The sequence below is a fragment of the Hemitrygon akajei genome, chromosome 7, assembly GCF_048418815.1.
Source record: "Hemitrygon akajei chromosome 7, sHemAka1.3, whole genome shotgun sequence".
In the NCBI taxonomy this organism is placed as follows: Eukaryota; Metazoa; Chordata; class Chondrichthyes; order Myliobatiformes; family Dasyatidae; genus Hemitrygon; species Hemitrygon akajei.
Genome location: NC_133130.1, coordinates 137,601,648 through 137,622,922, shown reverse-complemented (window position 1 = coordinate 137,622,922; position 21,275 = coordinate 137,601,648). Strand labels below are relative to the sequence as shown.

Genomic DNA, 21,275 nt, shown 5'->3' with positions numbered 1-21,275 from the left:
TAATGCATTATGGGTTATATGTAAAAAATATGTGAATGATATATGTAATTATGCCAACAAATCAGATGCGTGGGCCTCATTTAAAGTAAAAATGAAACTAAGAAACAGTGGTGTTTCTCTGGTTGGTAATCAGTGGTGAGTGGTGTGCTGTAGGGGTTGGAGCTGGGCTCGTAACTGTTCATTATATACATTAATGATCTGGAAGAGGATCGAGGACCGAGTGTAGTGTATCTATGTTTGCTGATGGCACTAAATTAAGTGGAAAATCAAATTGTGCAGAGGATGCAGAGAGCCTGCAGAGAGATATAGATAGGTTAAGTAAGTGGGTAAGGGTCTGGCAGATGGAGTACAATGTTGGTAAAAGCGAGGTCATCCACTTTGGAAGGAAAAATTGAAGATCAGATTATTGTTTAAATGGTAAAAGATTGCACCATGCTGCTGTGCAGAAGGACTTGGAAGTGCTTGTGTATGAAACACAAAAGTTTGGTTTGCAGGTGCAGCAGGCTATCAAGAAAGCAAATGGAATGCTAGCCTTCATTGCTAGAGGGATTGAATTTAAGAGCAGGGAGGTTTTGCTGCAACTGTACAGGGTACTGGTGAGGCTGCATCTGGAATATTGTGTGCAGTTCTGGTCTCCTTACTTGAGGAAGGATATACTGGCTTTAGAGGTGGTGCAGAGGAGATTCACCCGGTTAATCCCAGAGATAGGGGTAGGTTAGAATATGACGAGGGATTGAGTCGCCTGGGACTGTACTCGTTGGAATTCAGAAGAATGAGGGGAGATCTTATCGAAGCATATACAATTATGAAAGGGATAGATAAGATAGAGGCAGGAAAGTTGTTACTGCTGGTAGGTGAGACCAGAACTAGGGGGCATAGCTTCAAGATTCGGGGGAGTAGATTTAGGATGGAGATGAGGAGGAAGTGCTTTTCCCAAAGAGTGGTGAATCTGTGGAATTTTCTGCCCAGGGAAGCAGTGGAGGCTACCCCAGTAAGTATAAATTTAAGGCAAGGTTGGATAGATTTTTGCATAGTAGGGGAATTAAGGTGCATGGGGAAAAGGCAGGTATGTGGAGATGAGTCCATGGTCAGATGAACCATGATCTTATTAAATGGCGGGGCAGGCTCGACGGGCCAGGTGGCCGACTCCTGCTCTTCATTCTCATGGTCTTATGTTCTCCTGGGTTCCCTTCTTACTCTTTCAATTAGTTTTATGTTTTAAGTACAAAACATAATAATGGTAATGAGTAAGTTTTAAATCTAATGGGGCAACTACCTACCTGTTGAAGCACAGCAAGAGGTTCAAGCTTTTAAAAAAGCAAAGATGTTTGAGCTAAAAAAAGGGCAGGAAACAGCCAACATTTATGGGTTCATAAATAGTGATTACCAGGTGATAGTAGTAATAAATAAAAAGAAGCAGAAATGGCTGGCTAAACTGGAAAGATAGATGTGTTCAATTGCACAAGAGATAACTGGACTACGTATACTGAGCAAATTGAGCAGTATTTTGAAGCAAATGAAAAAGCCATTGAGAAGTGAGAGTGCTAGTTTTGCTGAGTGCATTGGGTGGAAATGCATACATTTTGTTTATAAATTTGGTTACTCCAACCAAACCAGGTGAAACTAGCTTTGCTGATATCACAAAAGCAAAGCAGGAACATTTAGAACCAAAATTATTGTTTATTGCAGAATGCAATAAAGAAGCATGGAGGCTTCATAAGTGTATCAAAAGAAGTGAACTGTACATTAATTAAAATGGCTCAGCTGTTTCAGTCATTCCACAAAAACAGTTTGAATGACACTTCAAAGCTACTAAACTGAAGCTTGCAGGTATCTAACTAAGAACTTGTACTAGAGAAAAGATAACTCCTGCGGGAATGACATATGTAACAGTGAAATCCAACAACAAACAAGCCACATTAGGCTTGTATGTGGTAAAAACAGGAAGCCCAGCATTTTGGGGTTGTGATTGGCTGAGACAACTACAACTTGATTGGAGATCCATCCACCATTTGCATGCCACACCCCCACAATAGAGTCAACCGAAGATGAATTAAGAAGGGTACTGGATCATGCCACAACTGCGATCAAGGATGGCATTGGTAAAGTCAGGCATATCAAGCGTAAAATAGTGTTAAATAAAAATGCCATATCCAAGTTTTACAAAGCCATCTGTTTCCACGATAAAGTAGCCCGTGAGCTAGATCACATGGAGGCTGGAGGAATTCTTTCCAGGGTTGAGTGCAGCTCATAGTCAAAGCCAGTAGTCCCAATGGCCAAGGAGAATGGGTCTGAGAGGATCTGTGGTGATTTTAAGGTCACTATCAACACAGTACTGAAAGTAGATCAATACCGTCTGCCCAGGATAGAGGATATCTTTGCAGACTTTCTGGAGGGAAACATTTCAGCAAAGTGGATTTATTTATGGCCTACCTACAGATGGAAATGGAAGAAGAGTCCAAAGTGTTTCTCATCACAAACACTCACGAGGGGCTTTATTGCTATAAGAGGCTTGATTTTGGAGAAGCATCTGCACCTGCGCTCTGGCAGAAAGCTTAGGACTAGGTGCTTCAAGGCAACCCAGGCACTCAGTGTTATCTGGATGACATCATTGCTACCAGTCAGGACATCTCCAAACTCTCAAGGTAGTGTTAAAAAGATTAGAAGATTATGGTTTCACAGCATGACACAACAAGTGTGAATTCTTTAAACCAAGCATCACTTACTGTGGTCACATGATTGACACACAAGAATTACAAAAGTGTGCTGAAAAATTTAATTAGTGATGGATGCCGCAGGGCCAGAGAACATGTCACAGTTGCGGTCTACTTCAGGATTTGCCAATTACCATAACAAGTTCCGGCCAAATCTAGCTATTGTGGTTCACCCCTTAATCATTACTACAGATTGGGAAGAAATAACAACGGACAAAGCAGTGTGAGGTGGCTTTCCGAAAGGTGAAGGAAGTGGTGATGTCAAGCACTGTACTCACGCATTATGATCCGCATCATCCAGTGGATCTTGCCTGTGACGCCTCACCATACTGTAGCTGCAGTCATGTCACATGTTATAAGTGATGGAAGTGAATGACCTACTGCCTTTGCATCACGTTCCCTTACCACTGCAGAGAAAAATGACAAACAGATTGACAGAGAGTCCTTGAGTGTGGTTTGGGGTGTAAAGCTTTTCAACCCGTACTCATATGGGGGAGGGTTTACCCTCATTACTGATCATCAGTCTTCATTTTCAATCTGTAGGAAGGGTGTTCCACTGACTGAGAGATGGGCTTTTTTTTCTTCTTGGAGAACACAACTACAAGAACAAATTCAAGAGAACACTACTCATGGAAATGCTGATGGATTGTCTCGTTTACGCTTGGAAAGGAAAACACCTGAAAATTTTACAAAAGAGGACATTCCTCTTGACGTGTTCACTCTAATGCAAATTGGAAGTCTCCCTATTATGGCAAATATAATCCAAAGAGAGACCAGAGAAGATCTCACACTGTCTCAGGTCTACGTGACCACACAAAGTAGTTTGAACTTGCAGCAGATAATCCAGTTCCCCCACTTTTACCAGCACTGGGATGAACTTGCCCTTGGCAGGGGTTGCCTTATGTGAGAATTGAGAATTGTTGAACCATCCAAGCAAGTGTGGGAGGAGCTACATGCTAGGTGTGGTCCAAATGAAAATATTGGCTCAAAGCTTTGTCTGGTGGCCTGGGGTAGATCAGCAGATCAAGCAGCTCACTATGCACAGTTCAGAATGCCAACATGTCCAGTAGATTCCAAGAGCAGTGCTCCTCCATCCCTGGGAACGGCCTACATTTCCCAGTCAGAGGATTCATGTGGATTTTGCCGGACCATTCATGGGCACAGATTTCTTGGCAGCAGTGAATACAGCTCCTAAGTGGCCAGAGGTGTTCCCAATAGCCTCTACTACATGCTCGCACACTGTTGACGTGTTGAGAAGACTCTTCTCAAGGCCTGGTGTTCCAGAACACTTCGTGACAATGATAATGGACCACCCTGTTGCAGAACAGTTTCAGTCATTCCTGAAAATGAACGGAAGAAGATATCATCTGCAGCATACCAGCAGCTTGGCGGAAAGGACTGGCCAGAATCCAGAGAACGTACTGCGAGCAATGCTTGCAGAACATCACACTGACACTGAATCAGAAGCCCACCAGCTTCCTCCGTGCGTATCGCAATGCAGCACACTCCACAGGCAACAACTCACCAGGTACGCTGTTCCTGGGTCAGCCCTTGCGCTCACGCTTGGATCTCCTCAAACCCAATCTCAGAAGAAACGTGCATTATAAACAGCTGTGACAGACTGAGGGCTCCTCAAATGACGTGCTTCAATGTTTCACTGCTGGGCAAGCATTCCTGGCGGTGGACCGCAGAGGTGATCAAAAGTGGATGCTTGGAAAGATTAAGGATAGAACTGGAGCCCTCTCCTGCACAAAGGAGATTGCGTCTGATGTCATCTGGAGACAACATGGCGATCAAGTGAGGACAGCAGAGTCAATAGTTCCTGTAGTCCTACAACTACCAGGTACCAGGGAGGATGCCGCAGAAGCTGAGATTGTTTCACAGCCACAAGCCTCAGGTGCCAAACAGAGTGACCACCCTTGTCAGGAAAGACATTATCCCACAAGAGTAAGAAAGTTTCCTCAGTGATTAAATCCTTAGGCCTGAATGGGATAGTTTAAAATTTACAATGCTCTGGATGCCTATATAGTGGTTGTATCATATAGTAAACTGTGTATATACAGTATGTATGTATGTATATAAGTTGAGATACATTCTGTATTGAGCTGGAATTTATAGCCAAGCAGGGAGGAATGTTGTGTCTTTAATAGTTCAATAATATTTGAGTGATAGTGTAAATATATTGCTGATTAAGCACTCTATGTTTAAATAATTAATTACGGGTTATAAGTAAAAGTACATAAATGATGCATATCAGCTGCACGTGCCTCACTTGGAAGTAAAACTGAAACTAAGACACGTTCTCCTTATCTCCTGTTTTCTGTTCTTTCAGTTAGTTCTATATTATGGAGTTATAAAACTGAACAGTATGTTCTTTGGCCACTGTAACTGTCCTAAGCAATTATCGCGGGATAATCTGGGAGGAGTCGGTGGGAGTGTGGAGAGAATGCAACGGGATTTGTGTGGAGTTACTGTAAATTTGTTTTTGATGGTTGCCAGTGATTCAGTGGGCCAAAGGACCTGTTTGCATGCTCTGGGACCTTATGACCCAAACTCTTGCTTTTATTAATGCTGAAGAAAATATCTACACCGATTCCATTTACTTTAGACCCAAAACTGTTCAAAACTTGAGGTAATTTCGTATGGATTTACCCTTGGTCCGTCTTGACCAGGCTTTCCACTCGGTCCAGGTGGCCCATCTTCGCCCTGGAAAATACATTCACCAGTTAGGTGCACATATTTCAATCCCTCTTTCAACTCAGAAATATATATTTTATGATTATGGTTAAGTTTTAAAATTTAGATCATGCAGCCAAAGTTGAAAGCCTTAAATGTCAATTTTGATTAAGTCAATATTGTAAATTCAGAATAAAGTAAGCCCGTGAAAAGAGAATGTGTCCAAAGAACATTTTAAAAAACAGGCATGCGACTGCGGTAAAAATGCAGCTGATTCGCCAATGTTTATTTAGCAATACAGCACAGAGAAGGCCCTTCTGGCCCTTTGAGTTATGCTGCCCCAGCAACTCCACAACTCTGATTAACACTAACCTAATCATGGGACAATTTACAATGACCAATTAACCTACATGGTACATTTTTGGACTGTGGGAGGCAACTGAAAGACCTGGAAAAAACCATAGATTCCACGGGGAGGAAGTACAGAGACTCCTTACAGAACAGCCCCAGAAATGAACTCTGAACTCCAGAAAGCCCCGAGCTGTGATAGGTCTGCATCAACCACTACGTCACAGTGGCTACCACTGTCATTGGCCGAGCTGAAAATTTGTTGTTTCTTACTATTAGGGTGCGATGATGTTAATCTGTAGACACACAAAGTGCAGGAGGAATTCAGCAGGATAGGCAACAACTATGGAGAGGAATAAACAGCTGACAGAGGAATCTTTGGAAATGAACGGAGGGGTGGGTTTGAAGGGCAGTGTCTTCCTCTTGTGCCTGCACCCTGCCTTGTGCAGCTGGATCCTGGACTTCCTGTCAGATCACCGGCAGGTGGTAATGATGGGCTCCCTCACCTCTGACCCTCAACACAGGAGCTCCCCAGGGCTGTGTCCTGAGCCCTCTCCTCTACTCCCTATACACCAACGGCTGTGACGCCACACACAGCTCCAATCTGCTGATCAAACTTGCAGATGGCATGATATCGATAGGCCTTATTTCCAACAAAGATGAGATAACCTACAGAGGAGAAGTCAACACCCTGATATAATGGTGCCAAGAAAATAACCTCTCCCTCAATGTCGAAAAAACAAAGCAGTTGATTGTGGATTACAGGAGGAACGGAGACAGGCTAACCCCTATTAACATCAATGGGACCGTGGTCATGAGGGTGAGTAGTTTCACGTTCCTCAGTGTACATGTCATTGAGGATCTCACCTGGACTGTACATACCAGCTGTGTGGTGAAGAAAGCACAACAGCGCCATTTTCACCTCAGACGGCTGAAGAAGTTTGGCACGAGTACCCAAATCTTCAGGACTTTCTACAGAGGGACCATTGGGAGCATCCTGACTGGTACTGCCACCACCTGGTACGGGAATTGTACCTCCCTCAATCGCAGGGCTCGGCAGTGCACCTGTGGATGTGAACTATTCAGGACACTTCTAGCAGCAGGTGTGTAAAATGGGCCTGGAGGATCATCAGGAACTCTAATCACCCCAAGCACAAACTGTTTCAGCTGCTTCCATCTGGCAAACAGTACTGCAGCATTAAGGCCAGGCCCAATAGGCTCTGGGACGGCTACTTTCACCAGGCCATCAGAGTTATCAATACACATTGATCTGATTATATATCTGACTGTACATACATGTACACAAAACAATTATGTATACAATCTTAGTGTCTAGGGAATATCCTCCCATATTTCCCTTCCTTATTGCTTGTACATTGTGACGGAGACACAAGATAAAGATTTTAACTCCCTCATGTTGTGAGATGGATGTAAGAAATAAAATTCTAATTCTAATTCTTACTTCCTGTGTTCTTATGGGTGCAAAATAAGTTTTTGCTTGGACAGTTTTACTTACAGCCATTCCCCTTGGACCAGGAAGTCCATCTAATCCAGGACGACCCTTGGAAGTGAACAGAAAATGCTTAAGTAAGGTCTTCTGGACAAACAGTGGATAGATTGAAGTGAGCCTTATAACTCAGACCACCAGGTTCAGGGTCAGTTATTAACCCGCAACCATCAGGCTCTTGAACCAGTGGGGATAACTTCACTCGCCCGATCACCAAACAGTTCCCACTGAACTGGACTCACTCTCAAAGACTCTTCATCTCATGTTCTCAATATTTATTGCTTATTTATGTATTACTTTCTCTTGTATTTGCGCAATTTGTTGCCTTTTGCACAAACTTTCTGTTGTTTGTCTATCCTTTTGGGTGCAGTCTTTCATTGATTCTGTTATGTTGCTTGGATTTACTGAGTATGCCCAGAAGAAAATGAATCTCAGGGTTGTGTACAATGACGTACACTGTACTGTATTTACTTTGATAATAAATTTACTTTGAACTTTGAGGTTCACGTGTTATTCATAAGATAGTATCTTCTTCGTTTGGCATAATTCTTGCCTATCTATTAGCTTGATTCAGTTATGTTGTTTCTTCTTAGCAGTGTGGGTACCAGGATAGAGTTTGATAAAATATAGCATCAGTTTTAAACAGCAGAAAGACATTGGCGTACTATACAAAAATATCTTGCTAAATTGGATGAAATATGTGACATATAATGTTTCCTTGAAAGCAGTGCCTTCACAATCTCCAGCCTCATCTGTGCTGCTAAGACCAAAGTTCATCAGAAAGATTTACAGCATTTGGGGAGAGCAGGGACAGCTGAAGGATGGTGTTTTATGTCACTGGTGTGAGATCGGTTTTGATGTTGAAAATTTTTCGAGGATTTCCCTGACGCTCACTGACTCCTTTCCCTTTCACTGGCTTTCATGTTTCTGTCACTATTATTCACCTCTGTGGGCAGTGTGAAGGCATGCTGCTATAATAAACACAAGAGATTCTGCAGATGCTGGAAATCCAGAGCAACACACACAAAATGCCTACAGGTCAGGCAGCATCTATGGAAATGAATAAAGATCTGATATTTCAGTTCAAGACCCTTCATCAAGACTGGAAAGGAAGGGGGAAGATGCCAGAGTAAAAAAGGTGGGGTGAGGGGATGGAGAACAAGCTAGAAGGTGATATGTGAAGCACATTAGGTGGATGAAGTAAGAAGCTGGGAGGTGATAGGTGGAAAAGGCAAAGGGCTGGAGAAGAAGGAATCTGATAGGAGAGGAGACTGGACGATGGGAGAAAGGAAAGGAGGAGGGGCACCAAGGGGAGGCGATAGACAGGTGAGGAGAAGAGGTAAGAGGCCAGAGTGGGGAATAGAAGAGGGAAGGTTGAGGGAAAAAATTACCAGAAGGAAATACATGTTTATGCCATCAGGTTAGAGGCTACCCGGATGGAATTATGAGCTGCTGCTCCTCCACCTTGAGAGTGGTCTCAGCTTGGCAGAAGAGGATGCCGTGAACCAACATGTCAGAATGGGAACGAGGATTAAAATGTGTGTCCATTGGGAAATTCTGCTTTTAGTGGATGGCACAGAGGTGCTTGACAAAGCGGTTCCCCCAATTTACGTTAGGTCTCATCAGTGTAGAGGAAGCTGAACTGAGAGCACCAGATACAACAGTGGAGTGTTGCCTCACCTGGAAGGATTGCTTGGAACCCTGAATGGAGGCGAGTGGGCAGATGTAGTATTTCTGGTGCTTGTAGGGATATATGCCAGGAGGGAGATTGGTGGGGTGGAAAAATGGACAAGGGAATCACTGAGGGAGAGATCCCTGCGGAAAGCACAAAGTTGGGGGGGTGTGAGAGGTAAAGATGTATTTGGTGGTAGGATCCCATTGAAGATGATTCAATTTGCGGAGAATGATAGGGCTGTCATATTGTCCCATGAAAGGAAACAGTGACCAAAATTAGATCTGTGTTCATTGGAGTTTAGAGGGATGACGAGCAAATTTATGTGATCCTTAGATCCTCATGGTGGATGCTGAGATATTTCCACTCAAGTGGGAGAGTCTCATGCAAGAGAATATATTGACAAGATAAAGGGACAGTCATTTACGATGGAAGTGTGAAGGAACATCTTGCAGAGAGTGGCCAATCTCTGGAAAGAGGAGGCAGGTAAATTTTTGAAAGATTGGGGAATTGAGGGGTACGTAGAACCGGCACAGAAAAGGAGGCCAGGGACAGATCAGCCATGATCACATTGAATGGTAGGTCAAGCATCAGGGAGTGGTAGCCCATTGAGTCCTTTGTCCTTGAATCCTCAGGACCTACACAGTACCTGGATGAGGTGGAGGGTTCTGAGTGCATTGATGTACCAGCACACTACTGACCTCATATGGCTGGCAGCCGAAGAGAATCCAACAACCAGCCTTGCACCAAACACCCCTGTCCCAGCGTATCAACATCAGACACGGCCAGTTTCAAAGACTAAGCACAGATGGTGAATGAATCAGACAAACACATCCTCATGTGAATACTATCGGTAAACAAATAAACCATTTTAGATGGAGGGTTAAGCAGAAGAGCCCAGTTAAACTCATGAAATGCTTTGCAATTTGCTATTTATTCATCTTTCATTTTTATCTTCAGCACATCAATACCTGGTGACCTCTTGTTCCTTTAAATCCTCTTCTTCCATTCACACCTTGAGGCCCCTGTACCAAAATTTTATGGTATAGATTTAATTAAAACAATTAAGCATCAATTAAGTTAACACTGCGCTAAAATTTCTCAGAGTTTGATTAAGCAGTTATATCTTCAGCAGGTTGGTAATAGTTAACAGTTACTGTACCTGAGGACCTCTAGGACCACGTAGTCCTGGTAACCCCAACTCACCCTGTGGGGAATGGAAGGAAAAAGCATGAATGCCTCCTCAAAGTCCACCTGCTTGAGTTCAAGTGCAACCACTGGCACCCACAGACTGACACATCATCAAAGGCATACTAATCTCAGGGTAAAGGTGACCTAATCCTGGCAGGCCTGGCTGTGTAAATGTCCACACTGAGTGGGGTTTGGAAGAAAACAGAACAAGGAGGAGGTCAGGATGAGAAGGCACAACGTGGCAGGAGGACAGGGTGATTGAGAAGGAGTGGAGGAGTCATAGAGTTGCAGAGTCATTCACGTGGATGGTCCAACTCATCCAAAAATCCCATCTAAGCTAGTTCCATTTGTCTGCGTTTGACCCGCATCTCTCTAAACCTTTCTTATCTGTGTACTAGTCCAGATTTCTTTTAAATATTGTTGAAGCGACAGCACATGTTTGAACCAAATCCTCTGGGAGCTCATCGCATATACACACCAGCATCTGGGTGAAAAAGTTGACCCTCAGGTTCTCATTAAATCTTATCCCTCTCACTTTAAACCTATTCCCTCTAGATCCTGGTTCTCCAGCCCTGGGAAAATGACTGAGTACATTCATCCTATCTATGCGAGGGTGAGAGACAGAGGTGGAGGTGTGAGCAGCAGGCTGGGGTACAAAAGGAAAATGGAAAATGGTCGTGCGAGGGATTAGTGGAGATAGTGGGATGGAATGCCATAGTGCTGGAGGGGTAGCCTGCAAAAAGAAGGATGTGTTGGTTTCCGGTTTTAAATCCAAGGTACTTTTATGAGTTGGGAATGAGGCATAAAACTTGTTGTTTCACAATCATTTTATTAAGAGTTGATAGAACAAAGAGAACAGAATCAGAACAGTGACTGGAGTCTACTACTTGAAAAAGGCAGAAGCCAAAGATGGTGCCTAGCATAAAACAACTACTTTTATACCCGAGGATAAGGAAAATTCCATTCAAATCTATAGATAAGGATAAACCAATTAGAAAGTACTTATTCAGTAGTGCAGTAAAATTAACCAATGAGAGAACATTTATTCACTTATTGAAGTACAGAGAATTTTTCAGTCAGAAATGTACTTTGTATAGCCACTAGAGGCATATTGTATATAAAGGTTACTTAAAATACAAGCAGATAATTAATTGTTAAATCGTAAAGAAAATGACAATTCTTCTTCCTATAGATGCTGCCTGGCCTGCTGTGTTCCACCAGCATTTTGCGTGTGTTAATTAAAATTAAACAGTTGGATCCAACTGGTGATATGTGGAGATAGGGTGAGATGTGGGAGGGAGGTTGATAAAGGTCTGGTGGAGTGCTGGGGAGTGGGAGAGAGTGGACAATAGTGGGAGGATGAAAGGAGATGGTGTAAGAGGCAGATGAATGAGAAGAGTTTTGAAAGTCAATGAAGGCGAGACTGAGGGAACAGGAAAGGTCTTCCAGATGACAGGAGTTCAGTAGCCAAGTGTCAGACCAGGGACAGAAGAGCAGAGTAGATGGCATGAGATTACTCAAGGCTGTGCAGAAGAACACAGATGTTGCAAGAAAATTATTACATTAGCCTTGTGCACGATTTTACAAATAAAAGATCAGAACATCTCTACAGTAGAGCATTGGATATTTTCGCTACCTTTTCCCACAATGTACACCAATAACCAACAAATGGAAGTTGCATTAAGCTGACAGTGGGATCCTCTTTGAATCCATATGGCATTTTTCAGGGTTGCTTCATGTGTTTGCAGTCCTCAACTAATCTGAAGGTCATAAATTGTATCCCCTGTCCAAATCGGTTTAGCCTCAGACACTGGGGTGGATGGTAGTTGACCCAGCCCATGGCTCATACTTGCTTGTGACAGGACTTGACCTTCCCAGCTGAGTTTAGCTTCGACACTTGCTGAGCTTGCTGCAGAGATCCTCCCTGAGATGGAGCCCCCAGCAGTGAATTAGGTCTGCCCCGAACACAAACGATTCTGCAGATGCTGGAAATCCCAAGGACGCACGCAAAATGCTGGAGGAAGTCAGCAAGTTAGTGAGCATCAATGCAGGGAATCCGTTACTACTATGATGAGGCCAGAGTCAGGTTTGAGGAGCAAAACCTTATATCCTGCTTGGGTGTCCTCCAACTCTGATGGCATGACTTTTCTAACATCCGATAACTTCTCCCAACCTTCCTTCTTCTTTCTTTTCCCATTCCAACTGGCAGGACTCCCACACCTTCTCTTCTCCTACGGTTCCACTCTTCTCTTTCTTCAACGGTTCGCTGTCCTCTCCGAATAGATTCCCTCTTTTTCAGCCCTTTACCTCCTCAAAATAACTCCTGGCTTGTTACTTCATCTACCCTTGCGCACCCACCACCTTCCCCGCTCACCCTAGTCTCACCTACCAGCTTGTACTCCTCCCTGCCCCCCCACAATCTTATTCTGTCTTCTGCACTCGTCTTGATGAAGAGTCTTCGCCTGAAAACGTGGACTTTATTTTCCTCCAGAGATACTGCCTGACTTGCTGAGTTCCTCCAGCACTTTGTGTGTGTGCGTGTGTTGCATAGACTCACCCTGAAGGTCTTCTTCTGACCATCACAGGCATTTCAAAACAACGGCGATAAAATATTAAAAGATTAATAAAATTAAATTTAAAATAATGTCATGGTGTTGTTAGTGTTAAAGAGTTAAATATAACACAAATGTACATTAATGTAATCATTCATACCACATTAACTATGCAAATTAATTAAAACATTAATAATAATTACAATAAAAACCCCTCACTCCTTTGATGGGTTGGGGCTCCACTTCAAATCTTCTCTCAATTCAACAAAATCAGTGCATTCAGTCATTACTGTAGCATTTGCTCACCTCAGAGCCCTTCACACCCGCCACACCCTTTGGCCCAGGGACTCCTGCCTCACCCTGCCGAGAAAGTTCAGACACTGAGATACTCAATTCTTTAAACTGGTACGCCATCCATTCATCTGAGTTTATAGACAACATACCTTTGAGAAACCAAAGTAATAAGCGCATTGGTACTAGGTTATAAAACTCACACCGAATATAAACCAGATTTACTAGTCTGACACATAAATGACACTCTGTACTATTTTATTATCTTGATCTGTATAATACGTACCATAAACCCTGGAAGTCCAGGTGGTCCAATTAATCCAAACTCCCCCTGTAAAACAAATAAAAATTAAATCGACCATTAGGACTTATTACCTAAACACACTCAGCTGTGCTAGAAAACACTAGATCTTGTGACTAAATCACGGAGGGCAGTGTGAATTATCATGCCTCTGTAGGACTGCAGGGAATGACACCTGAAGACTCAAGACTGAAAATATACAGTCCAGCTCGGTCACCCACTGGGAAGAAGGAACTGTCAGGGTTTGGGAATTGTAAGGGATGATTTAGTGCCTTGTAGTTCCTAGGAAACACAGATATACACTAAACATCCAATGTTGCTGGGATTCACAGATGTTCCCAAGACTAAGTCCCTCTGAAGTGGGCTAGGCACAAGCTGTGAGTCTGCAGTAGGGATTCATTAGTGATAACTGGGGGCTGAGATCAAATGAGGTCCCGTAGGTGCTTTGGTGAACTATTCATTGTTTCTCCTCGACCACTGGGCACTGCATGCACACTGGCATCATGTGGTTTTCCCAGTGAGTCTCGCTCAGCTGAAGTAACGGACCATCTTGGGTGAAAACAAAGCTTAGGTCATGAACCTCGACCTAGCAATTCCCACCACTGCTTGTAAAGAGCTTTACGTTCTTCCCGTGACCGCGTGGGTTTCCTCTGGGTGCTCCAATTTCCTCCCACAGTCCAAAGGCGTGCAGAGTGCTAGGTTAATTAGTCACTATAACTTGTCCCATGAATGGGCCGGAAGGGCCTATTCTGTCTGCACTGTGTGTCAATAAAATAAAATAAAAATAAATAAAATTTTGGTCATAGTCACTGTTGTGACTGAGAAGTGTGTGGAAGTGCTCTTTTGATAAAACAGCAGCATTGAAAGGAAAGATCAACTGTATACTTTGAACAAATTGGAGAGGATTCTAGGAGTGATGTGGATTCTGAGAGCAATCAAGCTGATTCCAATATTTAAACAGTTACTGATCTAGTTATCGAGATTAGAGTTGTGTGTAAGCTTGTGTGACAATGGAACTGAAGTTAAAACATCAAACTTTAAGCTAAGGATAAGAACAATTTGGTCACTTTCATTGTAACCAATTTTTCAATACAATACACTTTATTTGAAACAGGGAGTGACAGAGCATAACTTTTAGAATCTAACTAATATCAGATCAATGCAGCAATTTCAAACTTCCCAGTTTGCATAACACATTCATAACAGCGCTGGTATAGTACTTTATCATTTTGTCATGGGATGTACACAAGAAAATGATTTCTTGACTTTCACACTGGATATAATTTACGTGTGCCTATATACAGTCATTGAGCATGCACTTACCACTGAAGATAGCAGAAAAAAACTCAGGCTTTCATTGCCCCACACTGCTTTCATTTCAAATAAATCTTTTTGACAGGTGTTAACAATGAAGAGCAGAGTGGTTTAAATAAAACATGTAACCAAGACAACAATTATCTGCTTTCAATCCTTTGCCGTTTCTCACTCTGTGTCCCTGACACTCTGCCAGGTGTCTGATCCGTTGCCGGGATCTAACCTTACCCATGGGCCCCTCACCCAGGTGGAATGAAATCCCTCCAGCGGAGCCTGAGTTGACGGGAGAGGTGGCTGCTTGCTGTTGCGGAGGTCGGAAGCTCCAGCTCCCAGTGGCTGGTCGACGAATGTGCTAATGGACAGTACGCCAGTGGTTTGTGGCATTCAGGTGAAGGACTGCACTGGCCTGATCTGCCAACCTTCATACCTACAGTAACAGCAAGGACAGGCAGTAACGGCGATGGAATGAGCTAGACAGTCAGGCGATGTAAAGGAGATCTTTCCAAGTGATCAGATTAGCACCGATAAGAGTTCCACTGCATAATCAATAATAATACTACAGGACTGCCGATTATCATCTTCTGTTGCCACATGGTATTGAGGAGATTTTCAGCTCAAAACTCTGGAATGAAGCCTAGATCCTGTTGGATTAGGGCCTACATTATCATTTTTATTGCAGTTTAACTTTCTTTATGCTTGCTTACAGTTTGTCTAATCATCTGTTTGTCTGGAAATGTTGAGTGGATTTTCAGTAATTTATAGTATTTGCTGGTTCTGTATTTTTTGTAGTTTCTTTGTCTGTGTCACACTTTAAATTAAACTATCTCTTCGGCAGTCCAGTTTAAGGTGGTGCTGGTGAACCTCAGTGACTTCTGGCTGGTGGCTGACAAAACAAGGATAGCAACTAAATACTTTGTTAATCACACTTTTTCTGGCAAACGATCATCACTAGTAATAGACTATTAACTTCCCTTTGGACTTGGAGGCAGTTCAATGTGGCAGAACCGAGGCAAGGGAAGGTGGCGGGCCCATTCGCGTGAGTGTGGAAGAGCATTAAAGGTCAGGCACAGGCTGAGCCAGAGAAACTGACCACAATGTTCGGACAGAGATTCACAGGCCAATCTGGCGTATCTAAGTGGCAGAACCTGTTGTTTGGATGGAGATTAAAATTCCAGGTCGGATTGAAAAAGTCATGGTGTCAAGGCCGATGGTTCAGATTGCTGCTCGAAGTGACAAAATTCAATGTTCGGGCGGAAAGTTAAGCACAGGACGATCGAAAAGGTCAGAGTATCGGGGCCCGAGGCGAGGTACGGGCCACTTCAGATTGTTGCTCCACAATGTTCACTTGGATCTGTGCTGATCTGTGAGACTCTCCTTGTGGACTTCAGTTCAGAAAAGCTTGAGGTTACTGCTTGCATGACGCTATTTTCTCACTGCATATTGGGTGTTAGACACTCTTCTTTTTATATACATATCTATGTTATTTGCTAGGTGTCCTTGTTTCGTAGAGGCCTGTTAGGAGACAAATCTCAAGGTTGCATAACATATACATATTTCGATAATAAATGTACTTTGAACAAGGATTTTCCTTATTTGTCAAGTTTGAGCTAATAATCGTATAAGGTGAACTCAACTTCCTTGTTCTTTGTGTCTTCTACCTTTGAATCTTACAGGTAATTGGTTACTGGTATTTCTTTGATGTGAACTCTTAATGAATGGCTGTTTATATACAACGCATTCTTGACTTCCAAGGAAGTTTCTGGCTAATATCATCTGCAGATCCAACAATCCACAACCAAATGACTCAAAGCTGAGACGAAATCAAACTTCAGATTTGGATCAGTAAAGCATTCCTTCCATTAAGGAAAGGCCATTGTGTCATTAAATCCCAAATAATATTATCAGAATCATGTTCATTTATGACCTCAAATAAAATTAAGTATAACCAAATCTTGGGAGATACCAGAAAGGGCTTCTATAAATCTGATACTCACCAGAGGGCCTCTGGGTCCTGGGGCACCCGGAATTCCTCTCAAACCCGTCATACCCTGAAATCAACACAACGCACAATGTGATCAACGCTTGCTGAAGTAGCCAATTTCACGGATCTGTCGGAAGGGATTCAGTCACACAAAACAACTTTCAAGTGTTGCAGGCCACTTCATTGTTTGAAGTACGATAACTACAGCCTTCATTAGCGACGATGCACTGAAGAGTGATTGCCGTGGATAGGTAACTCTCACTCAATATCTATGGGAAACCAGCCTCTTGAGCTGCTGTGAAGGGCAAAAGCAAGCAGCAGGTAACCTTATGTGGATAACTTTATTAGGTAAATTTATGTGGATAAATTCTACATGTTTTCTGTGGTGCACAGTCCTAATTGGACCAGTCTTAACTTTGTCAGAAACGACTGGTAATTAAGGTAATAACACAACTGCAAGGAACACTGAGTCATCGCTGAGGGAGGATAAGCAGTTTATGTGGACCTCAAAGTCCACAGTAAGTTTTTGATCATAGTACGTATATGTCACCCTATACTACCCTCAGATTCATTTTTCTTGCAGTTCGTAGTAAATACATTGGAAAACTGCACACAACAAAGACAGACAAACAACCAGTGCGCGAAAGACAACAATGTGCAAACACAAAAAGAGAGAGAAAAAAACACCCTCCCCACCATTGAGCACACGTCACAGGAAGAGCAGCATCTATCATCAAGGACCCCCCAGGATCCAGACCATGCTTTCTTCTCACTACAGCCATCAGAAAGGAGGTACAGGAGCCTTAGGTTCCATGCCACCAAATTCAGAAACAGTTAATTCCCTCAGCCATTGGGCTCTTAAACCAGAGAACATAGCTTCACACAACTTCACTCACCCCAACAATGAAATTACTCCACAACCTATGCACTCACCACAAGGACTCTACAACTCATGTTCTTGATAATCATTATTTATTTATTTATTATTTAAGATATATAGGTAGATAGATATTTTATCGATCCCGAAGGGAATTACAGCGTCACAGTAGCTTTACAAGTGCACAGATATACAATTAGAGAAGAAATAAAAAAGAATAAAAAATAAGTTACCTTAAACAGTCTCACTTCCCTGGCTATAGGTTGACTCATTACAGAGCCTGATGGTCGAGGGTATTTATTAATTGAAAGATACAATGAAATACAGTACCACAAAGAAAATCTTTCACATTTCATAAACTTTTTCTCATCTCTTCATTACAAATCCTTTGTCTTTAAACACTGCACAGATTAATTCCAGATTAAAGATACGCCTTAATCCTTATTAGCCCATCCAAATGTTCCACTTTTAGTTTGTTTCTGGATTTACATTTGATTGAATTCATAAGACTGAATCCATGTTCGCAGTCAGCACTAGAAGCTTGAAATGTTCTAACGATGTCAACAAGAATCGTCAGTTCTTCAGATTCTTCATTTCTAAGCATGTAGGTCAACATATCAGTGAACGTCTTAATTGAACCAACCTTAACTTTCTCCAGACAGACAAGTTTGAAACACAGTATTACTGCATTATTGTTGAGGCAATGCTCTTGTCGTAGTTTGTAATAGTAGCTGAGTATGTTTTTATCAGTCATCCAAATTCAAAATTGGTTGCATTTACAATAGCAACAGGGTCAAAAGCTCACCATTTTCTTAACTCATCGTCAGGAAATCTGTTATCCAAGTGATTACATACACGTTGAATGAATCGATTAATTGACACAGTATCAACATCAGAACATACAAGCAGATCTTTCACTTTGTCACTCCAATAAACGGAATCGCCAAGGGAGATTTTAAGTAACTGCAGTTTTTGTTTTGCTTTCATTGAAAGATCAAGAAAGTCATTTATTCAGATGGAATGTCCTGTAACTGAAACATTTACAATTTCTCTTGCGACAAATGCTGCCTGACCTGCAAAATGTTTCTGCCATGGCCTGCTTTCATCTTAGATCTCCGGTTGTCTTGTTCAAGTTCTACATGTATCTGAAAAGACTTGTCTACAAGTGCCATCAAACCCCCTCACCCCAATTTTAAAGATGTCTATCACATTCGTTTCCAGAATCAGAATCAAGCTTATAATTGACATATGATGCAACATTTGTTATTTGCAACATTTGCAATACAGTGCAAAGACCTAAAATGTCTATAAATTAAAAATAAATGAACAGTGTAAAGAAAATTGAATAGCGAGGGTTCATGGACAGTTCAGAAATTTGATGGCAGAGAGGAAGAAGCTGTTCTTTAATTGCTGAGAGTGAGTCTTTAGTCTCCTCTACCTCCTTCCTGATGGTAGTAATGAGAAGAGAGAAAATTCTACATCTGTAGAACTTTTCAAGTCTTTGTGACGTACCAAATCCCCTCAAGCTCACAATGAAGTAGAGCCTCTGCTGTTCCTTCTTCGTGATTGCATCAACGTGCTGGCCCCAGGACAGATTCTTGGAGATGTTAACACTCAGGAACTTAAAGCTGCTCACCTTTCCCGTCGCTGTCTCCTCAGTGAGAGGTTGGTGTGTGTTCTCCAGACTACCCTTTCCTGAAGTCCACAATCTATTCTTTGGTCTTGTTGACGCTGAGTGTGAAGTTGTTATCGTGACCCCACTTAATCAGCTGAACTATCTCACTCCCCTACACCTCCTCTTTGTCATCTGATATTTTATCAACAACTATTGGTGTCACCTTCTTCTTCTTTTTGTTTTTTGGTGGTTGGCACACAGCTTAATGGTGTATTACCAACACCTTCTGCTCCGGAGTGTGGATCAGATGATAGACTCACACTCTAAATCCCTTCACCCATTCACACACACACTCGTACCCTAATCTACACTTTATCCTTCCTTCTTTGGCCATCCTAGTAACCTATTCCTGCTTATCCATCATATCCTATAAAAAAAAATCCCTGTATCCCTTAAGAAAGCTAAAAGTACCCTAACCTGTGCCCTCTCACCCATGTCCAGTAACCCTTTTAATGTGAATTCCTGCACTCCCAATTCCCTTAGATTAATTCTCATCATCTCTCTCTGTATCCCATACTTCCTGCAATTCAGAATTACATGTTGCACTGACTCCTCTTCCTTACATTCCTCACACAAACCTGTCTGGTGTTTCCCTATCATTTTCAATGTTTTGTTTAGTGCACAGTGCCCCAGCCTTAAGCTGGTCCACACAGTTTCCTCTCTTCTGTATCCACTGCCTACCCTAGTACCTGTAACACTCTTTTGTATTTGATATAAACGCCTCCCTTTCCCCTCTCTGTCCCATCTTTCTTGCCACTTTTGGATGATTCAGTTGGTGTCAAATGCAAATTTAAAAGGACGCCTTTTGAGATGTGCCTAGCCACACAGTCATGAGCGTAGAGGGAGTAGAACAGTGCTCTGTGCACCCATCTTTGAGGTGCGCCCGTGTTGATTGTCGGTGAGGAGGAAATGTTATCACCAATCTTTACTGACTGTGGTCAAGTGAGAAAGCCAAGTATCCATTTCCAGAGGGAGGGACAGAGGTCCAGGTTTAACAGCTAGGGAATTAATACTGAGAAGATGATGGCATTGAATACCAAGCTGTAATTGCTAAACAACAGCCTGACAGGTGTTTTGCTATTGACCGGGTGTTCCAAAGCCAAGTGGAGAGCATGTGAGATAGTTTTACTTAAGCAGAAATAAAGCATTACAGCCTACTCTATCATCCCTTAGCTTTGCACCTCCTCAATTTTGGGACCATTAAGGTGATTCTATTCTGCATGTAATTCAGTGTTTCAATTGCTACCAGAACTATACTTACAATGTGAAGTACAACTGAGGCAGATCATTGTTCAGCTTTACTCCCTTCTCTATTGCTCTAATAATTTGGTTGTAATGTGTATATACTTTTTTCACAAACCAAATTTGCTGAATTCATACTCTGAGGAACTGCATATTTAATACTCTATAAAAGAATTACCAAGGAATAAGGGAACTATTTCTTGTTTCTAAACAATTTCACATTGTGCAGTATTCAGTATAATTTGTCATTTCAATCTTACTTTACAAGCCTGCCAATAGCTTACGGTACTTCAGGGAAATCCTCTGCATTACTTGTACTGCCGCTCATCTTGGTTTCCTGCAAATGTCGGCACCTTACTGCTGTACTCCACAATGTCTGGAGAGGTACATTAAAAAAAAGGTAGATTTTCCCAAAGTCAGCTACTGCAATGATGGTCTATGTTATGTTCTAAACACTTGGTCGTAATAGTGAGATTCGTGGGATTTGTTTATACAAAAGATATATGGAGGCTGAGGGATTCAAGGAAAATATACAAAAGGCACATCATAAAACCATGGGCCAGAGACAACTACCGGTAGTTATGCACAGAACTACAGTCAAAGCTCTGCTGCTTTGTGCATCAAGTGCAATTTAGGCAGTAGAACAGGCCTTGCATGGTTTATGCACTCAAAGGGCATTTCTTCCGTTCCCTCTGGAGGCTATAATGTGAAAGAAGGGTTGTGTGGGAGAGAATTTTGGAGTGTCATTCAGGGAAAGAGGGCCTGCCATCTGTAGTTGGGGGATATATAAAGGTGCAGCGAAGAGTGCAACATTTGGAGGCACAGTATGTCATGAGGGCGTATCTGGGGTTATGGAATATATCAAATATTAGATTCAACAGCAACCTGAATGTGGATTGTAGATTGAACTTAAAATGCAGCTCAGAACCATGGT

At 42.4% G+C, this 21,275-nt stretch overlaps 1 protein-coding gene across 1 annotated transcript in view; it reads right to left on the bottom strand.

Annotated features, from left to right (window-relative positions):
- Window positions 1-21,275, bottom strand: part of LOC140730960 (uncharacterized) — a 405,020-nt gene that overhangs the window by 145,777 nt on the left and 237,968 nt on the right. Inside the window, exons 16-22 of the mRNA XM_073052071.1 lie at window positions 16,561-16,614; window positions 13,238-13,282; window positions 12,967-13,020; window positions 10,080-10,124; window positions 9,889-9,942; window positions 7,255-7,299; window positions 5,367-5,420 (exon numbers count right to left, since the gene is read on the bottom strand). Coding sequence (XP_072908172.1) covers window positions 5,367-5,420; window positions 7,255-7,299; window positions 9,889-9,942; window positions 10,080-10,124; window positions 12,967-13,020; window positions 13,238-13,282; window positions 16,561-16,614 — 351 coding nt within the window. The remainder of the gene's footprint in view (window positions 1-5,366; window positions 5,421-7,254; window positions 7,300-9,888; window positions 9,943-10,079; window positions 10,125-12,966; window positions 13,021-13,237; window positions 13,283-16,560; window positions 16,615-21,275) is intronic.